The sequence below is a fragment of the Desmodus rotundus genome, chromosome 6 (assembly GCF_022682495.2).
Source record: "Desmodus rotundus isolate HL8 chromosome 6, HLdesRot8A.1, whole genome shotgun sequence".
Classification (NCBI taxonomy): Eukaryota; Metazoa; Chordata; class Mammalia; order Chiroptera; family Phyllostomidae; genus Desmodus; species Desmodus rotundus.
The window spans coordinates 138,423,890-138,444,977 of NC_071392.1; the positions used below are offsets into that span (position 1 = coordinate 138,423,890).

Consider the following 21,088-nt stretch of genomic DNA (forward strand, 5'->3'; position numbering starts at 1 on the left):
TCAATTAATTTGAAGACTTTATTTTTTAGAGATTTTTAGGTTTACCACAAAATTGAGGAAGGGGTACAGAGACTGCCTGCCCAGCACATGCACAGTTTCCCCCATTATCGACATCACTCACCAGACTGGTACACGTTTCTTTTTACTAAAGATAAACCTACAATGACACATCACCCAAAGTCTGTAGTTTCCCTTAGGGTCCGCTGTTGGTGGTGTGTATTCTGTGGGTATGGACAAAAGTTGAATGAACTGTATCAAGCATTACACATCATACAGAGTATTTTCACTCTCCTAAAAATCTCTGTGCTGTGTCTATTTGTGTTTTAGAATAAAGATTCACATTGCCTGTCATTTGGGGTTGTAAGATTGACCTGGGGTTCGAGTTCCCAGAGCCCTCTTCTAGAGGTTTTGATTCTTTCAGACAAAGAGGAGCCCAAGTGTCTATAATTTTAATGAACACCCAAAGAATGTATTATTTTTTCTCCTTTGAAAGTGTTTGCTTAATTACAGTTTCCAAAAGTAGTCATATTTTAACTCAAAATCAACCAAAAAAGAAAGTATTTATTTTAATAAAGATATTATTTAACATTGTATTGATGGAAATATTTATGATTGTAAATTGCATTAGATTTTATATTATCAAACACATAATTAAGATAGTTTCTCAATTGTTATTGATTAATTGAACAGAGAACAAGAATCTTTCAATAAAAGGTTCTGAGAGTTGGAAAAACCCTTCAACATCCTGTATTCCATCATGTGTATGATAGGAGGTTTCGTCTGGTCCCCTGGGAATGTAAAGAAAGCCCCGATTGACAAGACTAATTGGTTGTAGAATCCACTGCAAAACAGCATTACCATAAAAGCCATAGGAATGTATAGTGTAGGCAGAGTCAGCATTCCCCATGATGATGAAATCCAAAAGCTCTATTATTTTCTCTGTAAAAAAAAAAAAAAGAGATAGAAAAAAATTATTATAAATAGCATTTAAAATTTCCAGGTATTGCACGAAGTGCTTCTCAGTGAGGAGCATTGTTCCCTCCACCCCCACCAGCAGCTGGGGCCCTGTGCTCCTCGGCTGCACACACCCTCCCCTACCTGGGGCTGCCTGACTCTTCCTTTCTGCATGCTCAGTCCTGACTCCCTCTTGGAACCCACCCAGACTTGAGAGAGGAGAGGATTAGCTATTGTTTTAGTGGTTCTGTAGAAGTTGAAGCTGATTTTGGGATTAAATAAGAGGAAACACCTGTCAGAGAAAATGAGGAGGGAGGTAGCCAGGCTGAACCTTTGGACTTCGGACCCCTTCACAGTGAGGAATATGTAAGGGGAGGTGGGGTGGAAGTGTCCTAGAATGCCCCGCTCTGTAAGGAGGGTCTGGCATGTGCTGTGCAGTTCAGGAGATAAGGGGGCCATCAAAGGAGTCCCTTCCTTAGCGTGGAGAGGCCCATTGTGATGGGCCTCAAATTTCTGTAGTCCGTAGGGTTTCTTCCTCAGTTACGCTCCCTGTAGCTTGAAGCTACATCACAGGGATTATCAGCTATCATATGCACTTCAGAACTCAATATATTGGTCATAGACTGCCATTAGTAAGTCTTGATAATTCAGTTAAGTTAAAATTGATTTTTATATGCAGAATATCCAGCAGAGTTATATTGAGAGGTCAACTACAAAACTGCTTTAAGGAATGAGAACTCCCAGGAAAGGTACAGAAGTGTTTCTGTGGCATTTACAGAGATAGTACAGTTATTTTTTGCATATACTGTGCCTAGGCTATCAGAAAAAAACATGGATTTTTCCTATCATTTTTAATGATTTTTTCATTATTTAGGAAGAGCCAATATTTAGTCTTTTGTGTTCTTACAACATTTTACTGCAGAAAACGCATTTATTGGAGTAAGTTTGGCCATTGGTCCCGCAGACTGGATTCCATTCTCTGGTGCAAACATGTAATTGATCTTTATACACATCACAGTCTGGCTGTTAAACATAAAGAACAACATAAAATTTGTCATATAATGAACTTTTGGAATGAAATGTTCTTCATCCTCAACACAAGATATCATACATCAAAATGGAATAAAATATTCTATATTGAGGGTTAGAAATAAACAACCCACTTAGACGAAATACTATTGATGTATTTTTACAAACCCAATGTCATTTTTTAAAAACAGACAAGTGGCTGAATGTATTTTTATAATGTAGCCACTCTGCTCTCACTTCCCCTCATACCTGCATCCAATTTCCTCTATTATATCATACAACAAGAAATCATAAAACTGAATTTTTTATAACTTCCTTACCTTTCTCAAAGTTTTCACTACTAGGGAAAATGATACTTTCAGTTTTTTCACCACATATATATTTTCATATATATTCATATATATTTGTATTTGCATATGCGTACATATATACATATATATAATTTGGTTAGTGATGATTGGTAATTTACATAAATAAACAATATTGTTTGTATTCTTACATGAACTGCTTTTAAAATGTCTTTGTAACCTTTATCTGTTTAGAATTGTAGTTTATTTTCTTCACTTTATATAATTATATATAAAATAATAATAAAATGAAAATTGTTATTTTATCCACCCTTAAGTGGAAGAAAATGTTTTTATTCCTTTTGCTTTGCTAGGATAAACAATTCTACTTTAAATATACTGTGCCCAGCCCTGACCAGTCGGCTCAGGTGGTTGGAGCATTGTCCTGCACACCAAGAAAGTTGTGGGTCCCATCTCTGGTAGAGGGCACATCCCTAGGTTTTGGGTTAGATTCCCCATCAAGGTGCCTACGGAAGGCAGCTGATCAATGTCTCTCTCTCTCTCTCTCTCTCTCTCTCTCTCTCCCCCCTCACCTCCATCCCCTCCTTTCTCTCTAACTTTTATAAGGTGCTTGCATATAACAAGGATATTTAATAATGGAATCTTTGAATAATTGGATGTTTTGATCTTATTTAAGATACCAAATGGTTTTATATGGCTGGCTCAATTTTATTTCTTGAACTGAGTGTAACAATAGCACAGTTTAAAAAAAATTTTTTGAAGGATCATTCAGTTGCACATTTTGTTTGGTTAAATTTACTATTAGAACAATATGAAAAATTTAAAAGTTTACCTTTTTCAATTTCCAAATTAATCAGTATTAACCTACCTTTTTGTGAGTGGGTCTTGAAAAATGCAAATAAGTTTCTGGAACCAGCACACAAAAGAAAATGTAAAAATAAGAAGAGGGGAAAGCAATCAGTCTCTGGGGGAAGAACGCATCTCTTTGATTATCAAAATACAGTGCGAATTGCCCACTGAAGACCCACATGTTGTGAGGTGCGCCTGTTGTAGCAGCAGCACGACAGTGAGTTCACAGCAGCTGCAAATCTGGAAACGTAACTTCAAGTTATTCTCACTCTGTGTAATAACCACCAGGCACTCCTGTGAAGACACCGTAGTTCTTTATATTCTCTTTATAAATGAGATGCCCCAGTCAGAGAAGTCAGTGCCTTGCTTAATGCCACTCAATATACCTGACATAAGGAATGATGTCACTTAATGTAAAGGACTTGATTACTACTTAATGAATTAGTACTCAGTTCTAATACCAGGGGTCTAGTCAACACCTTGCAGCTACTTTGCTCTGAAACCCATTGGTCTCCCTGTGTGTAAAGGAAGATCAGTTGTCAGGATAGGGATCAGTGAGTTCTCACCTTACACAAGGCTTTGACTTCAGTGGACTCAGAGCTGGCAAACAACAAACCAGATTATCAAGGAAAATCAGATCTAGAAGGTGTCATTACTTCCTACACTCTACATTTAGTGACCCCAGAATCTGACCTCCAAAAAAGAAAAAAAAGTAGGTAAATATCTTTAATCAGAAATGAACAAAAAGCTAAGTTCTACTGCTCATTCTAACCCACGTCTCTGTCTCCATCTCTCTAAGTTGGGAAATGAGAAAAAGCAACCCACTAATGCAATTTTTAAAAGGTATTTTTAACATGCCCCCTTTCATTTTGCCAGTTTAAGTATTACAACCCCAGTCAAAGAAGCTGCTCCATTTCTAGATAATAGTAGTTGTCTCCTGCATTTTCTGAGACGTAAGAATTGTTTCATCCGGAACTGAAAAATGTACTCACCGGAATACAGAGGAAACGCCAAGGCAGTGAGGAAAGTAGCTTTGATCCATGATGAGAAGAAAGACATTCTATCAAGTCTGTAGAAGAAACCGAAGAGGAGTGTTTGTGACACCTGACATGGAGACAAAAAGCCTATTTCAAAATGAAAGCTTCTTACAGGAGAAGGACCTGCTTCACTCCCCTAGATTCCTAATTACATTGGACTTACCCCTCTTTTCCTTCCCCCCAAACCCGCAGGATCAAGAAGACAGACATGTGAACAGCAGGCCTCGCAGGGACCTGAGAGAAGCACCAGGACACGTTCTCAGCACACTTAAGAAGGAGCTGTTCATTCCCACCCCTTGGCTCAGCCCGCAAAGGCCTGACTCCACTTAAGGCAATAGGCACGTTGGATTCTCCGTTCTTCCTCAGAGTAGAGAAGCATTTCAGGAAGGACTGAGCTGGAGCAGCCCTCCCAGCAGCGCTGTGGCACCCCGGGGCCACCCCACCTACCTGACCCAGACAGGGCAGTGGAGACGGTGGCCTACAGCTTGAGAGACTGTGCCTGTTTTGTTCACCTTTCCTCCTCAGCCACCTCCACTGGCTGAGGAGTCTCCTTTTTCTGCCCGCTGGTGAGCAGCTTGCTGGGGGTTAGAATAGATGGGTCCTGATAACATGGCTATAAAAAAGATGGCCAAGACACAGGGGTGGTATTTCGGGTTCTGTCAGGGCCTGCAAAGTAGCTTGTGAGAGATGCAGCTCAGATACTCTTAGTAGGTCTCCCCTCAGCAGGATGTTCGGGACGATTTTATCTGAGGTGCCCAGAAGAGGAGGGCAAAGTAACAAACAGTGCTTTGAATCCCTAAAATAGAGAAGAGATGTGAAAGCTTTTCAAACTGCCGAGTTGGAAAGAAAGAAGAATCAAAGCAAGAAAGAGAATAAGTTTTGGAAACTAATTAGATTCATACAGAGGCCCTGTAGTATTTTGCAACACTAGTACAATAGACTCGATTGGAGATTTGATATTTATTAAACTTTTTATTTTGAGGTAAATGGAGAGTCTCATAAAGCTTTGAGTACTAGAACAAAGAGTTACCATGTTCCTTTTAACCAGTTTCCCCCAATGGGAACATCTTGTAAAACTGCAGTACAAGTTCACCACTAGGAGCCTTGCAAAGGCCCCCAGATGAATGCCGGGCAGCCGACTTGGGAACCTGGGCTAGAGAACAATGTGCAGACATGAAGATCAGGAGAGAAAGAAGGCTCGGGAGTGAAACTGAGACCCCAGGGAACTCTGCCCTAAATTGTATGGTGAACTATTTGGTCGGAGGAATGAGTGAAGAAAACAAGATGAAGTCGGCACCGCTAAGCTGGCTTAACACAGAGTCGTTAGGTCAAGCTGACGGAACTAGTTCAAACCGAATGGGCTGAAGCATGAGGAACAGATTCTAACTAGCCTGAGAACTTTTTTTCCTAACTTTTCGGTTGTGATCAATACCTGGAGATACATAGAGTCTCAAAGGTAACCCTCTGAGGGACTTAGGAAAGAATGGAAAACTTAGGAAAGAACGCTCATGCGTTCACCACCTGACATCCATTATTCAGAACACCAGACATCTGGAAAATTACTACTTCGAACCCATCCAGAGTCTAAGAATGCACGACTGATTCTTCTCAAGAATGTACCTTTTTACTATAGGAACTCTCAATTTTGCTCTTTCCTCTGAAATTCTCTGGGTCTTACCTAGTATTCATGATTTGCAAACCCTAAGACCCTTGAATAAAACTGTCATATTGAATTTTTGAAAAGCCTTCTGATTCATTTACGCTCAGACAACAGATCTTTTCCTCAGAGCTAAGAGGGAGCCCCTGCAGGGTTTGAAGTGGGAAGAGTTCATCAGAGCAACTTAACTAGTCTGCCTCGCAGTCTCAGTGGCCAGAGCAGATGAAAGTCCTGAGTTCAAATCCCATTTACTACTGAATAACCTTGATGCTGTATTCAGACTTTCTAATCCACAATTTCCCAATTTTACATGTGAGAATAATAATACCTGTCTCGTAGGTGTGTCATAAATATCAAGGATAATAGTAACACGGTCTACATTTGGGTTGTGTGCCATACTTACATTTGTTACCCAATCTAACCTGTCTTTTTTTGTTGTTATTGATAAAGAAAGCTAAGAAAAGAATCTTTGAGTCTAGTACTGTTCCATGCCAATTTAATGAGAGGATAAAAAACCCCTGATAGCACAATGATTAAAGTCATTGTCAAAGTTGCTAAAAATATTTGCCACTAAATAAACTAAATACTCCATTACTTAGGGAACGTGGAAAATAACCGTAATGAGATGCCACATCACACCTGTTAGCATGGCTCTTACCAAAAAGGCGGTGAGAGATGACAAGTACTGGCAAGGTTGTGGAGGAAAGGAGCCCCGTGCACTGCTAGTGCAGATGCAGATTAGTGCGGCCACTGCGGGGGGGCAGGCTGGGGGTTCCTCTAAAGATCGAGAATAGAGCTGTCCCATGACCCAGCATCCCATTTCTGGGTTTCTATTCTTCTTAATTAGTAAAGTGCATATCACCATATTACTAACCATAGCACTAAGTAATATAGCAGATAACTAGAACTTTTTTGCCTTGTGTAACTACAACTTTTTAACCATTAGGCCACAACACCCCTCATCCCCCACCTCCAACCCCCTGGCAACCACTACTTCATTTTCTGCTTCTGTAAGTTTAACCACATGAGTTAGCTCATGTAAGTGGAATCATGCGGCCCTTGTCCTTCTGTGAGTGACTTCAGTTAGCCTAATGTCTCCTAGTAACGTGTTATCACAAATGAAAGTATTTCCTTCATTTTTAAGGTTGAATAAGATTCCATCGTTATGTACATATCACATTTTCTTTATCCTTTTTTCTGTTGGTGGACGTCTGGCTTGTTTCCGTATTTTGGTTACTGTGAACAGTGCTGCAATAAACACAGGAGTGCAGACTTCTCTTTAAGATCCTGATTTCAGTGTTTTGGATATATACTTAGGGTCAGAATTGCTAGATCAGAGATGGGACTATTTTTAAGTTTTCGAGGAACCTTCATAACAGTGGGAAAGGCCGGGAAGTTCAAGATCAAAGTGACAGGATGGTTACATGCTGGTAAAGATCCTGTTCCTGGTCCCTAGCTGGTGCCTTCTCAAAGTGCCTCCACATGGTAGGAGGGGGCTAAGGATCCCTCTGGAGCCTCTTTTATAAGGCATTGGTTCCATTCATGAGGATTCCACCCTCACGACTCAAGCACCTCTCAAAGGCCCCACTTCTCAATATCATCATCCCTAAGAGTTAGGATTTCAACATCTACAAGTTGGGTATGGGGAACATTTGGACCCTAGCATTAGCAGTGACAAGGGTTTCAATTTCTCTACATCTTTGCCAACATTTACCTCTTATCTTTTTAATAATATATGTCCTGAAATGTACAAGGTGATATCTCATTGTGATTTTGACTTGCATTTCCCTGGTGATTAGTAATGTAGAGCATCTTTTCATGTACCTCTTGGCCATCTGTATGTCTTCTTTGGGAAAATGTCTATTCAGAAAGTCTGGCCATTTTTAAATTGCATTGCTTGGGTTATTTGCTGAGTTGTATGAGTCCTTTATGTATTCTGGATGTTAGTTCCTTATCAGATAGATGATTTGCAAATATTTTCTCCCATTCATTAGTTGCCTTTTCATTAATTGTTGGGTTGGGGTTTTTTTTTGCTGTGTAATAAATTTTTAGTTTAATGTGGTCCCACTTATTTATTTTTGCTTTTGTTGCTTTTGCTTATGGTACCAGATTCAAAAAATCATCTCTGAAGCTATAATCAAGGAGCATACCACCTATGTTTTCTTCTAGAATTTTTATGGTTTCAGATCTTCATGTCTTTAGTCCATTTGGAGTTAATTTTTGTATATGGTATAAGATAGTGATCCAGTTTTATTCTTTTGCATGTGACTGTGCAATTTTCCCATCATCATTTATTGAAAAGACTGTTATTTCTCTATTGTATATTCTTAGCTCCTTTGTCATAAATTAATTAACCATATGTATCGGGTTAATTTCTGGGCTCTCTGTTCTGTTTCATTGATCTATGTGTCTGTTTTTAACATCAGTACCATGCTGTTTCGATTACTGTAGTTTCGTAGCCCTGGTTGATGTAGTTCAATGGATTGAGTGCGGGCTGTGGACCAAAGGGTCGCCGGGTCAATTCCCAATCAGGGCACATGCCTGGGTTGCAGGCCAGGTCCCCAATAGGGGGTTTGCGAGAGGCAACCATACATTGATATTTCTCTTCCTCTCTTTCTCCTTCCCTTCCCCTCTCTCTCAAAATAAATACATAAACTTTTAAAAAAATAAATTACTATAGCTTCATAATACAGTTTAAACTCAGGGAGTGTGATGCCTCCAGCTTTGCTGTTGTTTTTTCCCCAGATCACCTTGGCTATTTTAAGTCTTCTATACTTCCACACAAATTTCCGTATTGCCTGTCCTATTTCTGTGAAAAGCATCATTGAAATTTTGATAAGGATTGAACAGAATCTGCATATTGCTTTGGGCAATATGGACATTTTAACAATATTAATTATTCCAATTCATGAGCATGGCGTATCTTTCCATTTGGGGTGTCTTTTTCAATTTATTAATGTCTTGTAGTTTTAATATACAGGTTTTCTACCTTCTTGGTTAAATTTATTTCTAGATATTTTACTTTTGATGTAGTTATAAGTGTGATTGTTTTATTAATTTTTTTCTAATAGTTCACAATTAGTTCATAAAAACATAATCGATTTTTGTACATTGATTTTTATATCCAGCAACTTTACTGAATTTATTAGTTCCAACAGTTTTTTGATGGAATCGTTATGGTTTTTTATATATGATATCATATCATCTTCAAATAGTGACAGTTTTACTTCTTTCTTTCCAATTTGGGTGCCTTTTATTTCCTTTTCTTGCCTAATTTCTCTGGCTAGAATTTCCAATACTATGTTGAATTAAAGTGGCAAGTTTACTGGTAGATTGGAAACAGCTGAAGAAAGCATCTCTGATATGACACCAGAGTCATAATCCATGAAAGTAATAATTGATTCATAATTTTAGTTAATTAATTGATTAAAATTAAAAACTTCTCTGCAAAACACAATATCCAGAGGATGAGAAGATAAGCCATAGACTGGGAGAAAATATTCAAAGGACATATCTGATCAAAGGCTGTTATACAGAATATGCAAACGGTTGTTAAAACTCTTCAGTGAGAACATAATCGGAGTAAGTAATGGGTCAAAGACCTTAACAGGCACTCACAAAAAGATACACAGGGCAAATAAACATAGAAAAGATACTCTACATAATATGTCATAGGGATGTGAAAATTAAAGGAAAAAGGAGATCCCATCACATGTCTATTAGAATGGACAAAACCCAGAACACCAGCCAGACCAAATGTTGACAAGGACGTGGAGCGACAGAAACTCTCGTTCATTGCAGCCACGGAGTCTCCCCATACGATCCAACAATTGTACTCCTCAGCATTTACTCCAGGGAAGTAAAAACTTATGCCCACAGAAAAACCTGGACACCAATGCTTACAGCGGCTTTATTCAAAATTGCCAAAATGTGGAAGCAACCAAGATGTCCTTCAGTAAGTGAATGGATAAACGGTGGTATATCCAGACAGTGGAATATTATTCAGACCTAAAAAGAAATGGTCTGTCAAGCTATGAGAAGACATGGAGGAACTTTCAACCTGTATTACTAAATGAAATAAACAAATCTGAAAATGGTATGTACTGTATAATTCCAACTATATGGCATTCTGGAAAAAGCAAAACTATATAAGGAGTCAAAAAAATCCATGGTTGCCAGAAGTTGAGGAAGAGAGAGGGATGAACAGGTGGGGAACAAACGATTTTTAGGGTTGTGAAAATTTTCTCTAGAGCATAATGATGAATGTATGTCATTATACAATTGTCCAAGCATATAGAATGTGCAACACCAAGATTATACATAATGTTAACTGTATACTTTGGATGATTATGATGTGTCAATGTAGTTTCATCAGTAGTAACAAATGTGCTACTGGTGGGGGACATTGACAACGGGTAGGCTGTACATGGGTGGTGGCAGCAGGTACATAGAAAATCAATGTACCTTCCTCTCACTTTTGCTGTGAACTTAAAACTGCTCTGGAAAACAAAGGCTCAGTTTTTTTAAAAGACAAAAAACACTTAAAAATTGGCAAGTTACCTGAATATACATTTCTTCAATGTATAAGCTATGGTGCATAAGCACTGGAAAAATAGGTTATGCCGTTGGATGCACATATTGGCCTATAGTTCTATAGAGCCAAGTGCCGGGTGGTTGTTACATTCATTCTGTAAAATGCAGACGACACAGAAACAACCAGAGAGTACACATCTGCCAATATGTTCTTCATATGTTATTATGAAATGCTGCACATTTAAAACATAAGTAATGTGTATGATTTTATCATAGGCCCATAACAAAACAAGCATGCCTGTAAACAGAAACCAAATTCAAATATAAAACATTTTTCTAAACCTAGCCCTCCCTATCAGGTGCTTCGCTCAAATTCCATTCCCCTGCCATTTCAGAGGTAATCGCTAAACTCAGTTTTCTACTCATCATTCTCTTGCTTCTCTTTACAGTTTAGTATATATAATTAATCATAAATTTGTGTATTAAAAGTTTTTATAATTGTTTATTGAAATAATATATTTTAACAGTCTTTAACATATTAATGATGAATTATTGTATTTCTAATGAGAATCAATCATGGGTTGCTTGTAAATGAAACCTTGTCATAATTTGGCAATATTTCTATATACTGCTATCCTTTGCATACCAAGATTAAATTTAGGATTTTTGGATGTTATGTTAAGAGTGACATTGTCTTCCATTGTTCAGGCTGAGGAGTCTGTTCACAATCTAATTCCAATATCTCTGTAGATAATCTTTTTTTTTCTTTCTGGCTACTCTTAAGACCACGTCTCTGTATTCATAGACTTACAGTTTTGTTACAGTGTATATTAGTATGGATCATAAATAAATGCCCCAATTAGAATGCATTGGGATCCTTAAATCTGTTCATAATAGTCAAAAGCGTAAACAACCCAAATGTTCATCAGTTGGTGAATGGGTAGGTAAATGTGATATATCAGTCAGTGGAATATTGTTGGCAAGGGGTGGAAGGAAGCCATAGAAGAAAAAAGAAAATACATTAAAAATTTCAAAGACAGAAGAGGGGAACTGAGAAAGCCCATCGTTCCTGTAGGGGAAAAATAACTGTAAAAGGACCTGATAGACAAGGAATTGTTTGCAGTGAAGGAAATTAAAAGTCTCAAGGTAGAAGTCTCTGAAATTCTGAAAGGCATCACTTTTCAGTAAATAGAACGTAAAAAAAAAAAAAGAAAATAGAGAGAGTGAGGTACAGACAGGGATTCTTTAGAGGCAGGGTAGTGAAAGTGAAAAGAGGCAAGTGGGACACCTTTAGAATAGTGCAATAGAAAAGACAGCCAAACAATATTTTTAAAAAATGCAACACACACGGTGCCCGCACGCGCCCATCACCTCATAAAAGTAACCGCATTTTGCTCTACGAACAGAAGAGGGCAGTCTTTCACCAGAAACACTCACACCTACAGTAACAGCCAACTGTGTCCCCTCAAATACGGAACAAACTGATCATTATCTATGCAGAACTTCTATAAGAAGAAGAAAATTTGAGAATCAAATACTTGCAGCTGAAGCCTCCTAGCCTTTAAGATAGAAAACCATGAAACAAAAGAAAACCATAATCCAAACTCAAAACAAAATGAATTCAATAGCCTCTAGCAAACATGTGGGATGTTTTGAATCCTTGAACCAAAAGTCAAACTCTAGCACAGAAACTTATTGTTTTTAAATATATAGAACAACTTTTGATTGATTTCAGGATGGAAATAAGTGAAAATGTTTCAGAAATTATTAAAGTGCAAGGTGCTTAATGAAGAACAGATTTAAATAAATATTAAGGCTGTAGAAACGTCACACACTAACGAGTAAAAGTGAGTCCTTCTTTAGCACTTACTAATGGAGGATTTTTATGCAAATAAGAGATTATTGAGGAAACTTCCAAGGACTGATTACGAACATTAAATATATTTAATTTGTATTTTATTCTAAAACACCAGTGAAGAATGTGAAAGAATATATAAATTTTATATATCCTGAAAAAGTAAAAAATGTAATTGATAGACGGAAGAAGAGAAAGAGAAAGAGAAAGATGTACTGCTTGGACTTTATTACGAGAACTCCCAACAGTAACAGGTGTGGTATTGCAAGGAAAAGGCCAGCGCCCAGCATGCTGGGCAGGTTCCACACACCAGGGCACAGCAGGGGTGAAGCAGGCAGTCTCTCCATTGTCATGCGGCTGATAGCCTGGGTGCTCTATGACATCAGCAAGAATCACCCCTCCTGACCATTTGGCTTTGCTTGCTTCCCTCTGGGGTGGTGTTGAAGCAGGGTGCAGCCAAGAGGAGGGCCCCAAGAAGGGATTTGTAATGGGGTCCAGGACTCAGGGTGTCCAGGAAATATTAGAAAAATGTATGTAGGATGTCCTCACCCCCACAGGCCTGAGCCAGGGGGGATGGGACACATGGAACAGGGCCATTCAGAGCTATTTGGGGTAGCAACAGCTTTGCAGCTAACCCCTGGCAGTCATTTAACATATCTATAACCTTTAACTGGTTTCATGGATATGTTAAATAGCTGTGGCCCTGATTTAAGCCAGGGAGATGGGAGTGACTTCCACCCAAGATGGGACTGGGAAGCAACTCCCCTTGGTTACAGGGCCTGTGTGAGAGCTTGGAGATGATTGGCTCCACGCCATGGGGCCACACCTGCCCAGACTTACTATGGCAGCCCAGTAAAGCTGGAAGAATACGGGGATGCTGGCAGGTGTAGCTGACTGTAGGAGGAGTCGGAAATGGGGCTGCAAAGGAAGATGGGCGCTGGGATTTAAACCTAGGCCTGGCAGCCATAGAGGGGGAACGCCACGCGGTTCTTAAGTAAATAGAACCACGCGGTTCTGAGGGGAAAGGAAGAGGACCACATGGTTCTGAAGGAGAGTAGAGAGGACCGTGTGGTTTTGGAGTGCTTCTTTTTGCCACGCGGCTTAGGCAGCAGGAGAGACTTTGCCGGGAAGAAAAGGGGAGAAAGGACTCTTGCTGGTGAGCCATGAGAAGGTGCCACATGGCTTTGGATTAACTGGAGATTGCAGCAGCCACACAGCTGATGGTGCCGGGAGCCTGAGTCACGGACTTCTACTTCCTTTCCTGAGACACGGTACCCCGGACTGGGCACAGGGAGAGGGAAGGACTGTGCATCTGTGGGTATTCTAAAGGACTTTAGTATCTTATTGAAGACATTAAGCCATTACTCCAAGTCTGTGTAACTTTTAAATAAACAATTCCTTTCCTTTTCACCAGTGTCTAGCATTGAGAGACATCTTTCCTCTGGCGGTGGGCATTTCGAACCTAGCAGGTGGGCGTGGGGGAAGGAACCTCCAGAGACAGAAAGGGGGAATCCTTTCTGTAATAATTTATTGTGAACCACCCCCCCCTTGCTCTGTAACAGTGTCATCTCAGGGGGGCCTTTAAAAAAAAAAAAGTCTTAATGAAAAATATGGGGAACTGTTCTAAGCGTGGGAAATGTGGCTCAGCCCCCACTCGGAAAAGCCAGTGGGGAGTGAGGTTGGTGGGCAGGACCCACGTCCACGGATAGGTTCTCTCGTGGGGAATCAGGCCTGCATTGTACCTAGACTTCTATGAGACTTCCTTTTGCTAAAACTCCCTCACCCTGAATTGAGGCAGCAAATGTTTACTGAGTATCTTTGAGTTCCTAAAGGCTGTGCTAAACCTCCCAAATATGGAGTGTAACCAGTTCAACCACATTCCCCCTTGAGCTGTAACATCGTTCTCTTTGAAGTAATTAGCAGTATTCTGTCCTTTGTTGTCCGTAAAAGGTAGTCACCTTCAGTAAACCTGTGCATAGTAAATGAGGATCATCCTCAATGTAATGTGCCCAGAAAAGAATAAAGGCCTGTCAAGGCCAGGGTGGGTGCTCTGCTCTTGAGAGAGTGGCCAGGCCGTCCCTTTTCCTCCACAGGACTTGGTAGTCCATGTGTATTTGTCTATTGCAGCCACAACACAGATCCCAAGAGCCGGATCCACATCAGAAAAACATCAGGATTTTGTAATTGCGGGAAATTCTAACCCACCCCACCATTCTTTTGACGTTGTTTCTGTAAGTGCTGACTCTGAGTAATGTGTGTTGAGGGCTAGGCAAGAGAGCTAGGCAATTATAGCATTGCTAAGCAGAAAACCTCTTGAAGGTCACCAGAATAGATAGGGGAGAGAAACAACATTGTCGGCCAAAGTAAGGGTAAACAATACGTGATTTGCAGAGGGCTTATTCTGAGTTACAGCCAATTAGTTAGAGGGCCATAAAACTAGGTGCCAGACTCATCTCAGGTCTGGACCCTTATCTTTAAACTGAGGGTACAAATTAAGTGGGACAGACAGATGGTTCTTATCAACAGGAGACAGACAGATAGTTCCTCCTGACCCCAGAGCTATGCAGAGATAACCGCAACTCCCGCTTTTGTAACTTGCTTGCTTCTCACCGTATAAAAGACCTAGCCTGTGAGCATTCGGCGCGACTCCCCTTTGCAGCCTTAACAGGCACCCTGGGAGTTCGACCCTGCGCAGGTAAAAATAAAGTACCGTCTAAGTGCACTCCACACGTCTCCATTTGATTTTCTGCTCGCGTTCGGGATACAACATGGGTAGTTTGTACATAAACAGCATGTTTGTATAAGAATCTTAGGAACTAACTTCAGAAGATACAGACCCAGACCTTCAGGCGTCCCAGCTCAGGGAGATTTGCTGCCCTTCATCCATGGGACCAGGATGACTAAACCAGGGTGAGGCACAGCGGACCATCATTTGCCTTGTAGGAGTGGGCTGTGCTAGTTTGCATGTAGGGAACTTTTCAATCCCTTCCTTCATCTCTTTGTTCTATTCCCCTCTCCCTCCTTATAAAAAGCTTTGCCTCCACTGAGATGTGGAGATGGGTTCTTAGACATGAGTCCCCCTCTTCGAGATGCAGCATCTGCAAATAAACCACTTTCCTTTACATCAGCACCTGACTCTTGAGTATTGGCTTTCGTAGTGGCAACAGCTGGACCTGCTTTCGATCACACTTTGACCAGACACCCTTCTCCAACCTCAGTATGTTTCTTCCTTGGAAGAAACTCAGTAACAAATGAGTGTGAGGCCATTGCCCACCTAGTGTGTAAAGCTTCAGCTCCAGTGTCAATGGGCACAAAGTATGTGAACCTACTAAGCACTCGAGGTTTCTGTTTTTTCTTTCTCTTTCACAGCCACCAATCGGACACTGTGTTTCCGGGAAGAAGTCATTGAATCAATTGTTCACTTGACCTCTTTGCTGACTTATATTCCCTGTCCCATGACAAAGATATTTTCGTCCATCTGCTCGTTATTAAGCATGAATTTCCCCCATTGCGTTTTAAGCCACTGGTTTGTGTTTCTTGAGACACATTTCTCACATATGCTAATTGTAAAATCTAGTTCTCTAGTCACAAGTGAAATGGGCCAGAGAATGTGGATGATTTATGAACCTCCGTCATCACTCCCCAGGAGAGGTGGCGGGTTTTCACAGGAGATGGAGAGGACTACCTGAATGGTCAGAGCGTGGGCTCCGGGGCAGAAGGCCTGCTTTGAACCTAAGCTCCGCCACCTGTGAGCTGTGCTGAAGTTTCTGTGTGTCAGCTGCCATGCTGGTTACCTGTAGGTACAATTGTTCCTACCTGAAGGTGACTGTGAGGATTAGGTTAATAAATAGAAGGCCCTCGGGCAGGCCTGGCCCATGGGAAGCACTTTAAAATCTTAGCTTTTCTCAGTTATCTTGTCTTCATACACTTGTTAGCCGAGGCTCTTCTACCTGGCATGCAGCAAGTATCAACTGGAGGAATGAACGGGTGCCTCCTGGCGTTTCCACCTGAAGCGGTGGCTGTATCTCCTTCTCTGTTTTTTATTCTGCTTTCCATTGCTGTAGGTTATATTTAAGGGGTCAGTGCTGTCCGCCTCCTGTATCCTTGATTCTCCATGCAGGATTCCCACTGAGGATGCACATGACCAGCAGAGGAGGCAAAACAAAAGGCAGTTTGTCAAATGAGGTGCATTTCCCTGAAGTGACAAATCTATAGTGATCCATTTGAGCTGATACGACTGAGTTTTTACTTTTCTGCTTGCTAACAGATGTCCCTCTGAATTGTTAAAAGATAAACTGAGGCCTATTAAAACGTTTTAGTTTATTGGAGCTAAAATCAATTTGAATCGGGCAGCATTCAGTCTAGCAGACAGGAAGGACCTCCGAGGAGCTGTGCAAAAAGTCCTTGACAAGGGAACTAGGACCAGGAGTTACACTAGAGAAAAAGCAGGCTGGGTATTTCAAGGTTCCTGTCCTTTAGGGGATGGCAGAGGTCTCTCAGGCAGGTTACTAGTGCTGATCAGGTGATTCCTGATTGACTCGTGTAAGATTTCACTTTGGATGGGCTGAAAATATAATTAAGTCTCCATTTGATCGTGTGGGGCTTCACATAAGCAACTCCATTTTGGGTCAGTTGTCTTGTTAACAATGTAGAAGCACTATTTGCAAAATAAACTCACCTGGAGGCTTCTAAAGGGAATTTCCTTCAGTTAAAAAATGCATTAGTCATTTCAAACCATATGTCCTATTCTATTTCAAGAGGGAGAATTTCTGAATTTTTTCTCCTCCTCTTCCTTCTTTTTCCTTTCTCCTGGTCCTCCTCCTCCTCCTCATTCTCTGTCAAATTCTCTTTCTTTTTTTCTTTTTCCTCCTTTTCCTTTCCTTTCCTTTCCTTTCCTTTCCTTTCCTTTCCTTTCTCTACTTCCTTCCCATTCTCTTCTTTTAACAGGGCTCAAAGTGTGTGGCCTTAATGGTGACACTGTCAGTGAAATGGCGCCAGGTGTTGGACAGGGTCTGGGTCACATGGCCTGATTTGCATCTAAGCTACACCACATATGAAACCAGACTTTGGTTCAGCAACTTCAGTACTTCAATTCTGGTTAAGAAAGAATTCAGAGCTAAGACTCAAACTATAAGAAAAAGTTTATTTAGGAAGTCACAGAGGTAGAATAAGTGAGCTGTGCAGGAAATGAGCTCAGGAAACAAGTTACAGAGGGAGAAGAAGAGCCCTTGGAGCTTAGGAGAAAGAAAGAGCAAGGTGAGGAAAAGGCACTTGGGGGAGAGGGTGGTGAAAGGCACAAGTGTGCTCCATAGGGAGAGCCGCATTGGTCTCTTTCAAGGGAGGGACAGGGGAGGATCTCAGTGGAATATTCATCAGCTTTCCAGATGTGTCCTTTCATGGCATGGTCTCCACTGACTGGTCATTGCTAGGGCGGGGGGTCATTAGTCAATGCATCTGGTCCTGATGTCAGCCTTAGCTTCACTTGTCTGGTTTTGCTGCTTTTCTGGGCATGGAGCTGAACCCCAGCTGAGGCCTAGATGTTATTCCTAGGGCTTAATGCTTAAGGAAGTGGTTATGCAAGGGTGGACCCAAATGGGAGATGCATGGAGCCACTCTTTCACCCCTTGTTCCTAGCAATATGCTGGGGAGGCAAGGTCAGGGAGGCTGTGAACCACATGACCGGTGACACAAAGTCAGGAGAGCACCCAAACCACACAGAGGTCAAGGTCCAAACTGCATGGCCAGCAATATGCTAAGGTAGGAAGGTTATGCTGGGGGTGAAGTCCTTGTTTTCCTGGTTTTGCCCATTGGTAGGCAACCGAGGTTGTCCGTCCTGGTGACCTTCTGTACTGGGCCCATTGTCCTTGCTGTGCCCTTATCTGTCTAACTGCCTGCCACAGATAGGTTCAAGAAGGCTTGAAATGCCAGGCCACGGCGTGGTAACCCGGAGACACTGAGATGTGTATCTTTTATCCTTCTTTTATCTTTCGTATTTTATTTTTTCCATTTTTCATTTATCTCCCTTATACCCACCTCCCCCCACAGTCACCACCCTGTTGTCCATGTCTGAGAGTCTGTTTTCCTTTTTGCTTGATCCCTCCAACCCTCTAACCTCCCCCCTCCCCCCACCCCCAGCTGTCAGTCTGCTATCTGTGTATGAGTCTGTCTCTATTTTACTTGTTAGTCCAGTTTGTTTTTTGGATTCCACGTATGAGTGATTGGCTTATTTTACTTAGCATAATGTTCTTCAGGTCTGTCCATGCTGTCGCAAAGGGTAAAAGTTTTCTCCTTTTTAACTTCTGAGTAGTATTCCATTGTGTAGATATCCCATGGTTGTTTTATCCACTCATCGTTTATCATTCTGAATGTGAGGTCCTGACCTCATCAGTATTTGTCCAGAATCCACAAAAACTGATGTATCCATTTAAAGCCCTGATTACTCTTTTGAAAATATTAAATGTAAAGGCAGAAACATCCACTCTACGCTTTGTGAGGATTTGACCTGTCTCCAAATTTAGCCTTGAAACTTCAGCAGAGAAGAACAAGGAACAACCAGAAAAGTTCCACCTTTCTATTTTCTCCTTCAGAGGATCTTCATTTCTTACAACTAACCCACACTTGTGCACTCACTACGCCCCTTGGGTATCTCTGCTGGTGGCAGAGTCGATTCAACCTTTAAGGCCTCCTGGGTCTGCAGGTTTCCTTTTTCTTTCAGACTTTCTGTTTTACCAGGATCTTTAAATAAAGTCCAGCAAAGCCAAGGTGCTTCTCAAAGCCAGCTCTGTTCAAATTTTACCCCGGTAATTAGAATTTATTTAATAGTGGCCATTCCTCTGATAATATGTGTTCACGCTAAAAAGAGATATTTTGAAGTTCAGGGCATATTAAAATGCAAAGTGGTCTTCCTATTAAAGATTTCTGGAAGTTCTCTGACAATACATTCAAATGTGAATTGCCAAAGTGTGGATGCTAAAATTAAAATTGGAAACATAATACACCTCCATGGAGGGGCCAAAGCTCTAACAGCAGAGAGAAAGCAGTGCCCCAGGCCCATCGTATTGTCATCACACAGTCGGTCAGTGAGCAGGTCTGGACAGCGGCAGGGGGAAACATCCCTACCTCGCAGTCATCCCTCTCCCATCCACACTAATTCTGCAGAAGGGATCTGAGCAGAGCGGACTCCTTGCATCCTGGTAACCAGCCTGCCATGGTGCCTGGAGAGACAGGGGCAGGCAAAGCTCCTGTCCCACTGGTATGATGTACTTTGCGACTCTGCCCTGCCCTACTCACAGCCTTGCCCAGGTTTCTCCCCTCTTTCCTGATCTCTCTAGAACTGGAGTTTTGCAGGAAACAGATCCCCATGGCAATGATACAAGCCGATGTTTTCCTAATTCTGTTTTTGTGACACTGCAGGGCCCTTCTCATTATTCCAAAGGGTGTCACAGGATTCTCAAACAAAATTAGTTTTAATTCTCTCTAAGAATTTAATTCTCTAAATTTGTAAGTACATATTTGTCATTCCGTGGTTTGGGGCCTCTGGATGGTGGAGGATGTGGGCTGGCAGTAAGAGGGTGATGGAAATGAAATTAGTGATTAGCTCAGAAGACTCAAACATTTAATGTTAGCGATCATTTTCAGGACTGTGTGATTGATTGCTTTAGAACAATGTGGAATGTGCTCTTAATTCCTAAAACATAGCTCACAGGTGAATGGCTCACAGGTGAATATCTAAAATAGCCTGGGCCACGAGGAGAGCCTTTCTTGGCAATGCCAACCATTCCAGCCTCTGACCTTGGTTTTCCAGGTGACGTGTCTGTAGGGCCTTTCTATGTGGCTGTGGGAAAATGTCCTTATGAAATAGGTCTCTCTGGTACTCTTCATTGAATTCTCCATTTAAAGGTAAAGTTTTGTTACACAAATAATACACGGACACATTTTCCTCCAAGATCTCTTTTTGTAACCAAATGCAAGTCCAGCTGCCCACCACATTGAAAGCCAATGCTTGAGAGGCAGGTGCTGATGTGAAGGAAAGTGGTTTTATTCAGGTGCAGGCAAGCTGGAAGATGAGGGACCTTTGTCTCAAAGGGCGTCTTAGCATCCCAGGTGTCCTGGACAGTTTATATAGGGGAATTGTGGGAATAGGGGAACTAAGGAATCTCTGGCAACGTGCAGCCCCTGGGGGGTTCAGTGTTATCTCCTGGGCGTGTCACCCTGCAGCTTCATCGCTCCATCTGCAGCTTCACTGCTGATATCTGGGAACAGGATGTGCGGGCAGTGCTCTGCTGGTTCTGACATGGATCGCTGATGCTTGCCCAGTTTCTTGTGGTCAGGGCCATTTCTTACTTAAGCAGGAGCTGCAACTGCTTAATATCCCTAAAATACTCACAAGCAAACTTTTAATATGTGAATCTTCTATGAGTTTGTTAGTACAGCCTATTCTATAATTTCCACCTGATTAGTATGTTTACTTCAATCACTGTTACCTCTTCTCTTGAAAGTCAACCTGTGTTGCTAATTGAGTATGTACCCTCGAAAATAATTCCTTTATATTTATATATTTATATATATATATATATATATATGTATATATATATTCAGGGTGGGGCAGAAGTACGTTTGCAGTTGTTTGTATGGAAAGTAATACAATAATAAATGATAACACAAGAATACACTCTGTGTTTCAAGTACTCACAACTGGAAACCTACTCTTTTTTTTTTTTTTTTTTTTTGCTGTTTGGAAACCTACTCTTGTCCCACCCTGTGTATATCTATTGATGATACACAAAACTACTGTGTATCTTTCTAAAAAGAAATTACATTCTATAATATGATTTTTGTCTCTCAATGTTTTTAGGGGTTATTAATT

The 21,088-nt window shown here is 41.1% G+C and overlaps 1 protein-coding gene across 1 annotated transcript in view; it reads right to left on the reverse strand.

The window, feature by feature from the left end:
* Positions 1-514: 514 nt before the first annotated feature.
* LOC112319466 (sperm-associated acrosin inhibitor-like) overlaps positions 515-21,088 on the reverse strand; it is a 36,399-nt gene continuing 15,825 nt past the window's right edge. The window contains exons 2-5 of the mRNA XM_045185091.2: positions 4,133-4,209; positions 3,160-3,197; positions 1,862-1,977; positions 515-939 (exon numbers count right to left, since the gene is read on the reverse strand). Coding sequence (XP_045041026.1) covers positions 894-939; positions 1,862-1,977; positions 3,160-3,197; positions 4,133-4,199 — 267 coding nt within the window. The 5' untranslated portion in view covers positions 4,200-4,209 and the 3' untranslated portion in view covers positions 515-893. The remainder of the gene's footprint in view (positions 940-1,861; positions 1,978-3,159; positions 3,198-4,132; positions 4,210-21,088) is intronic.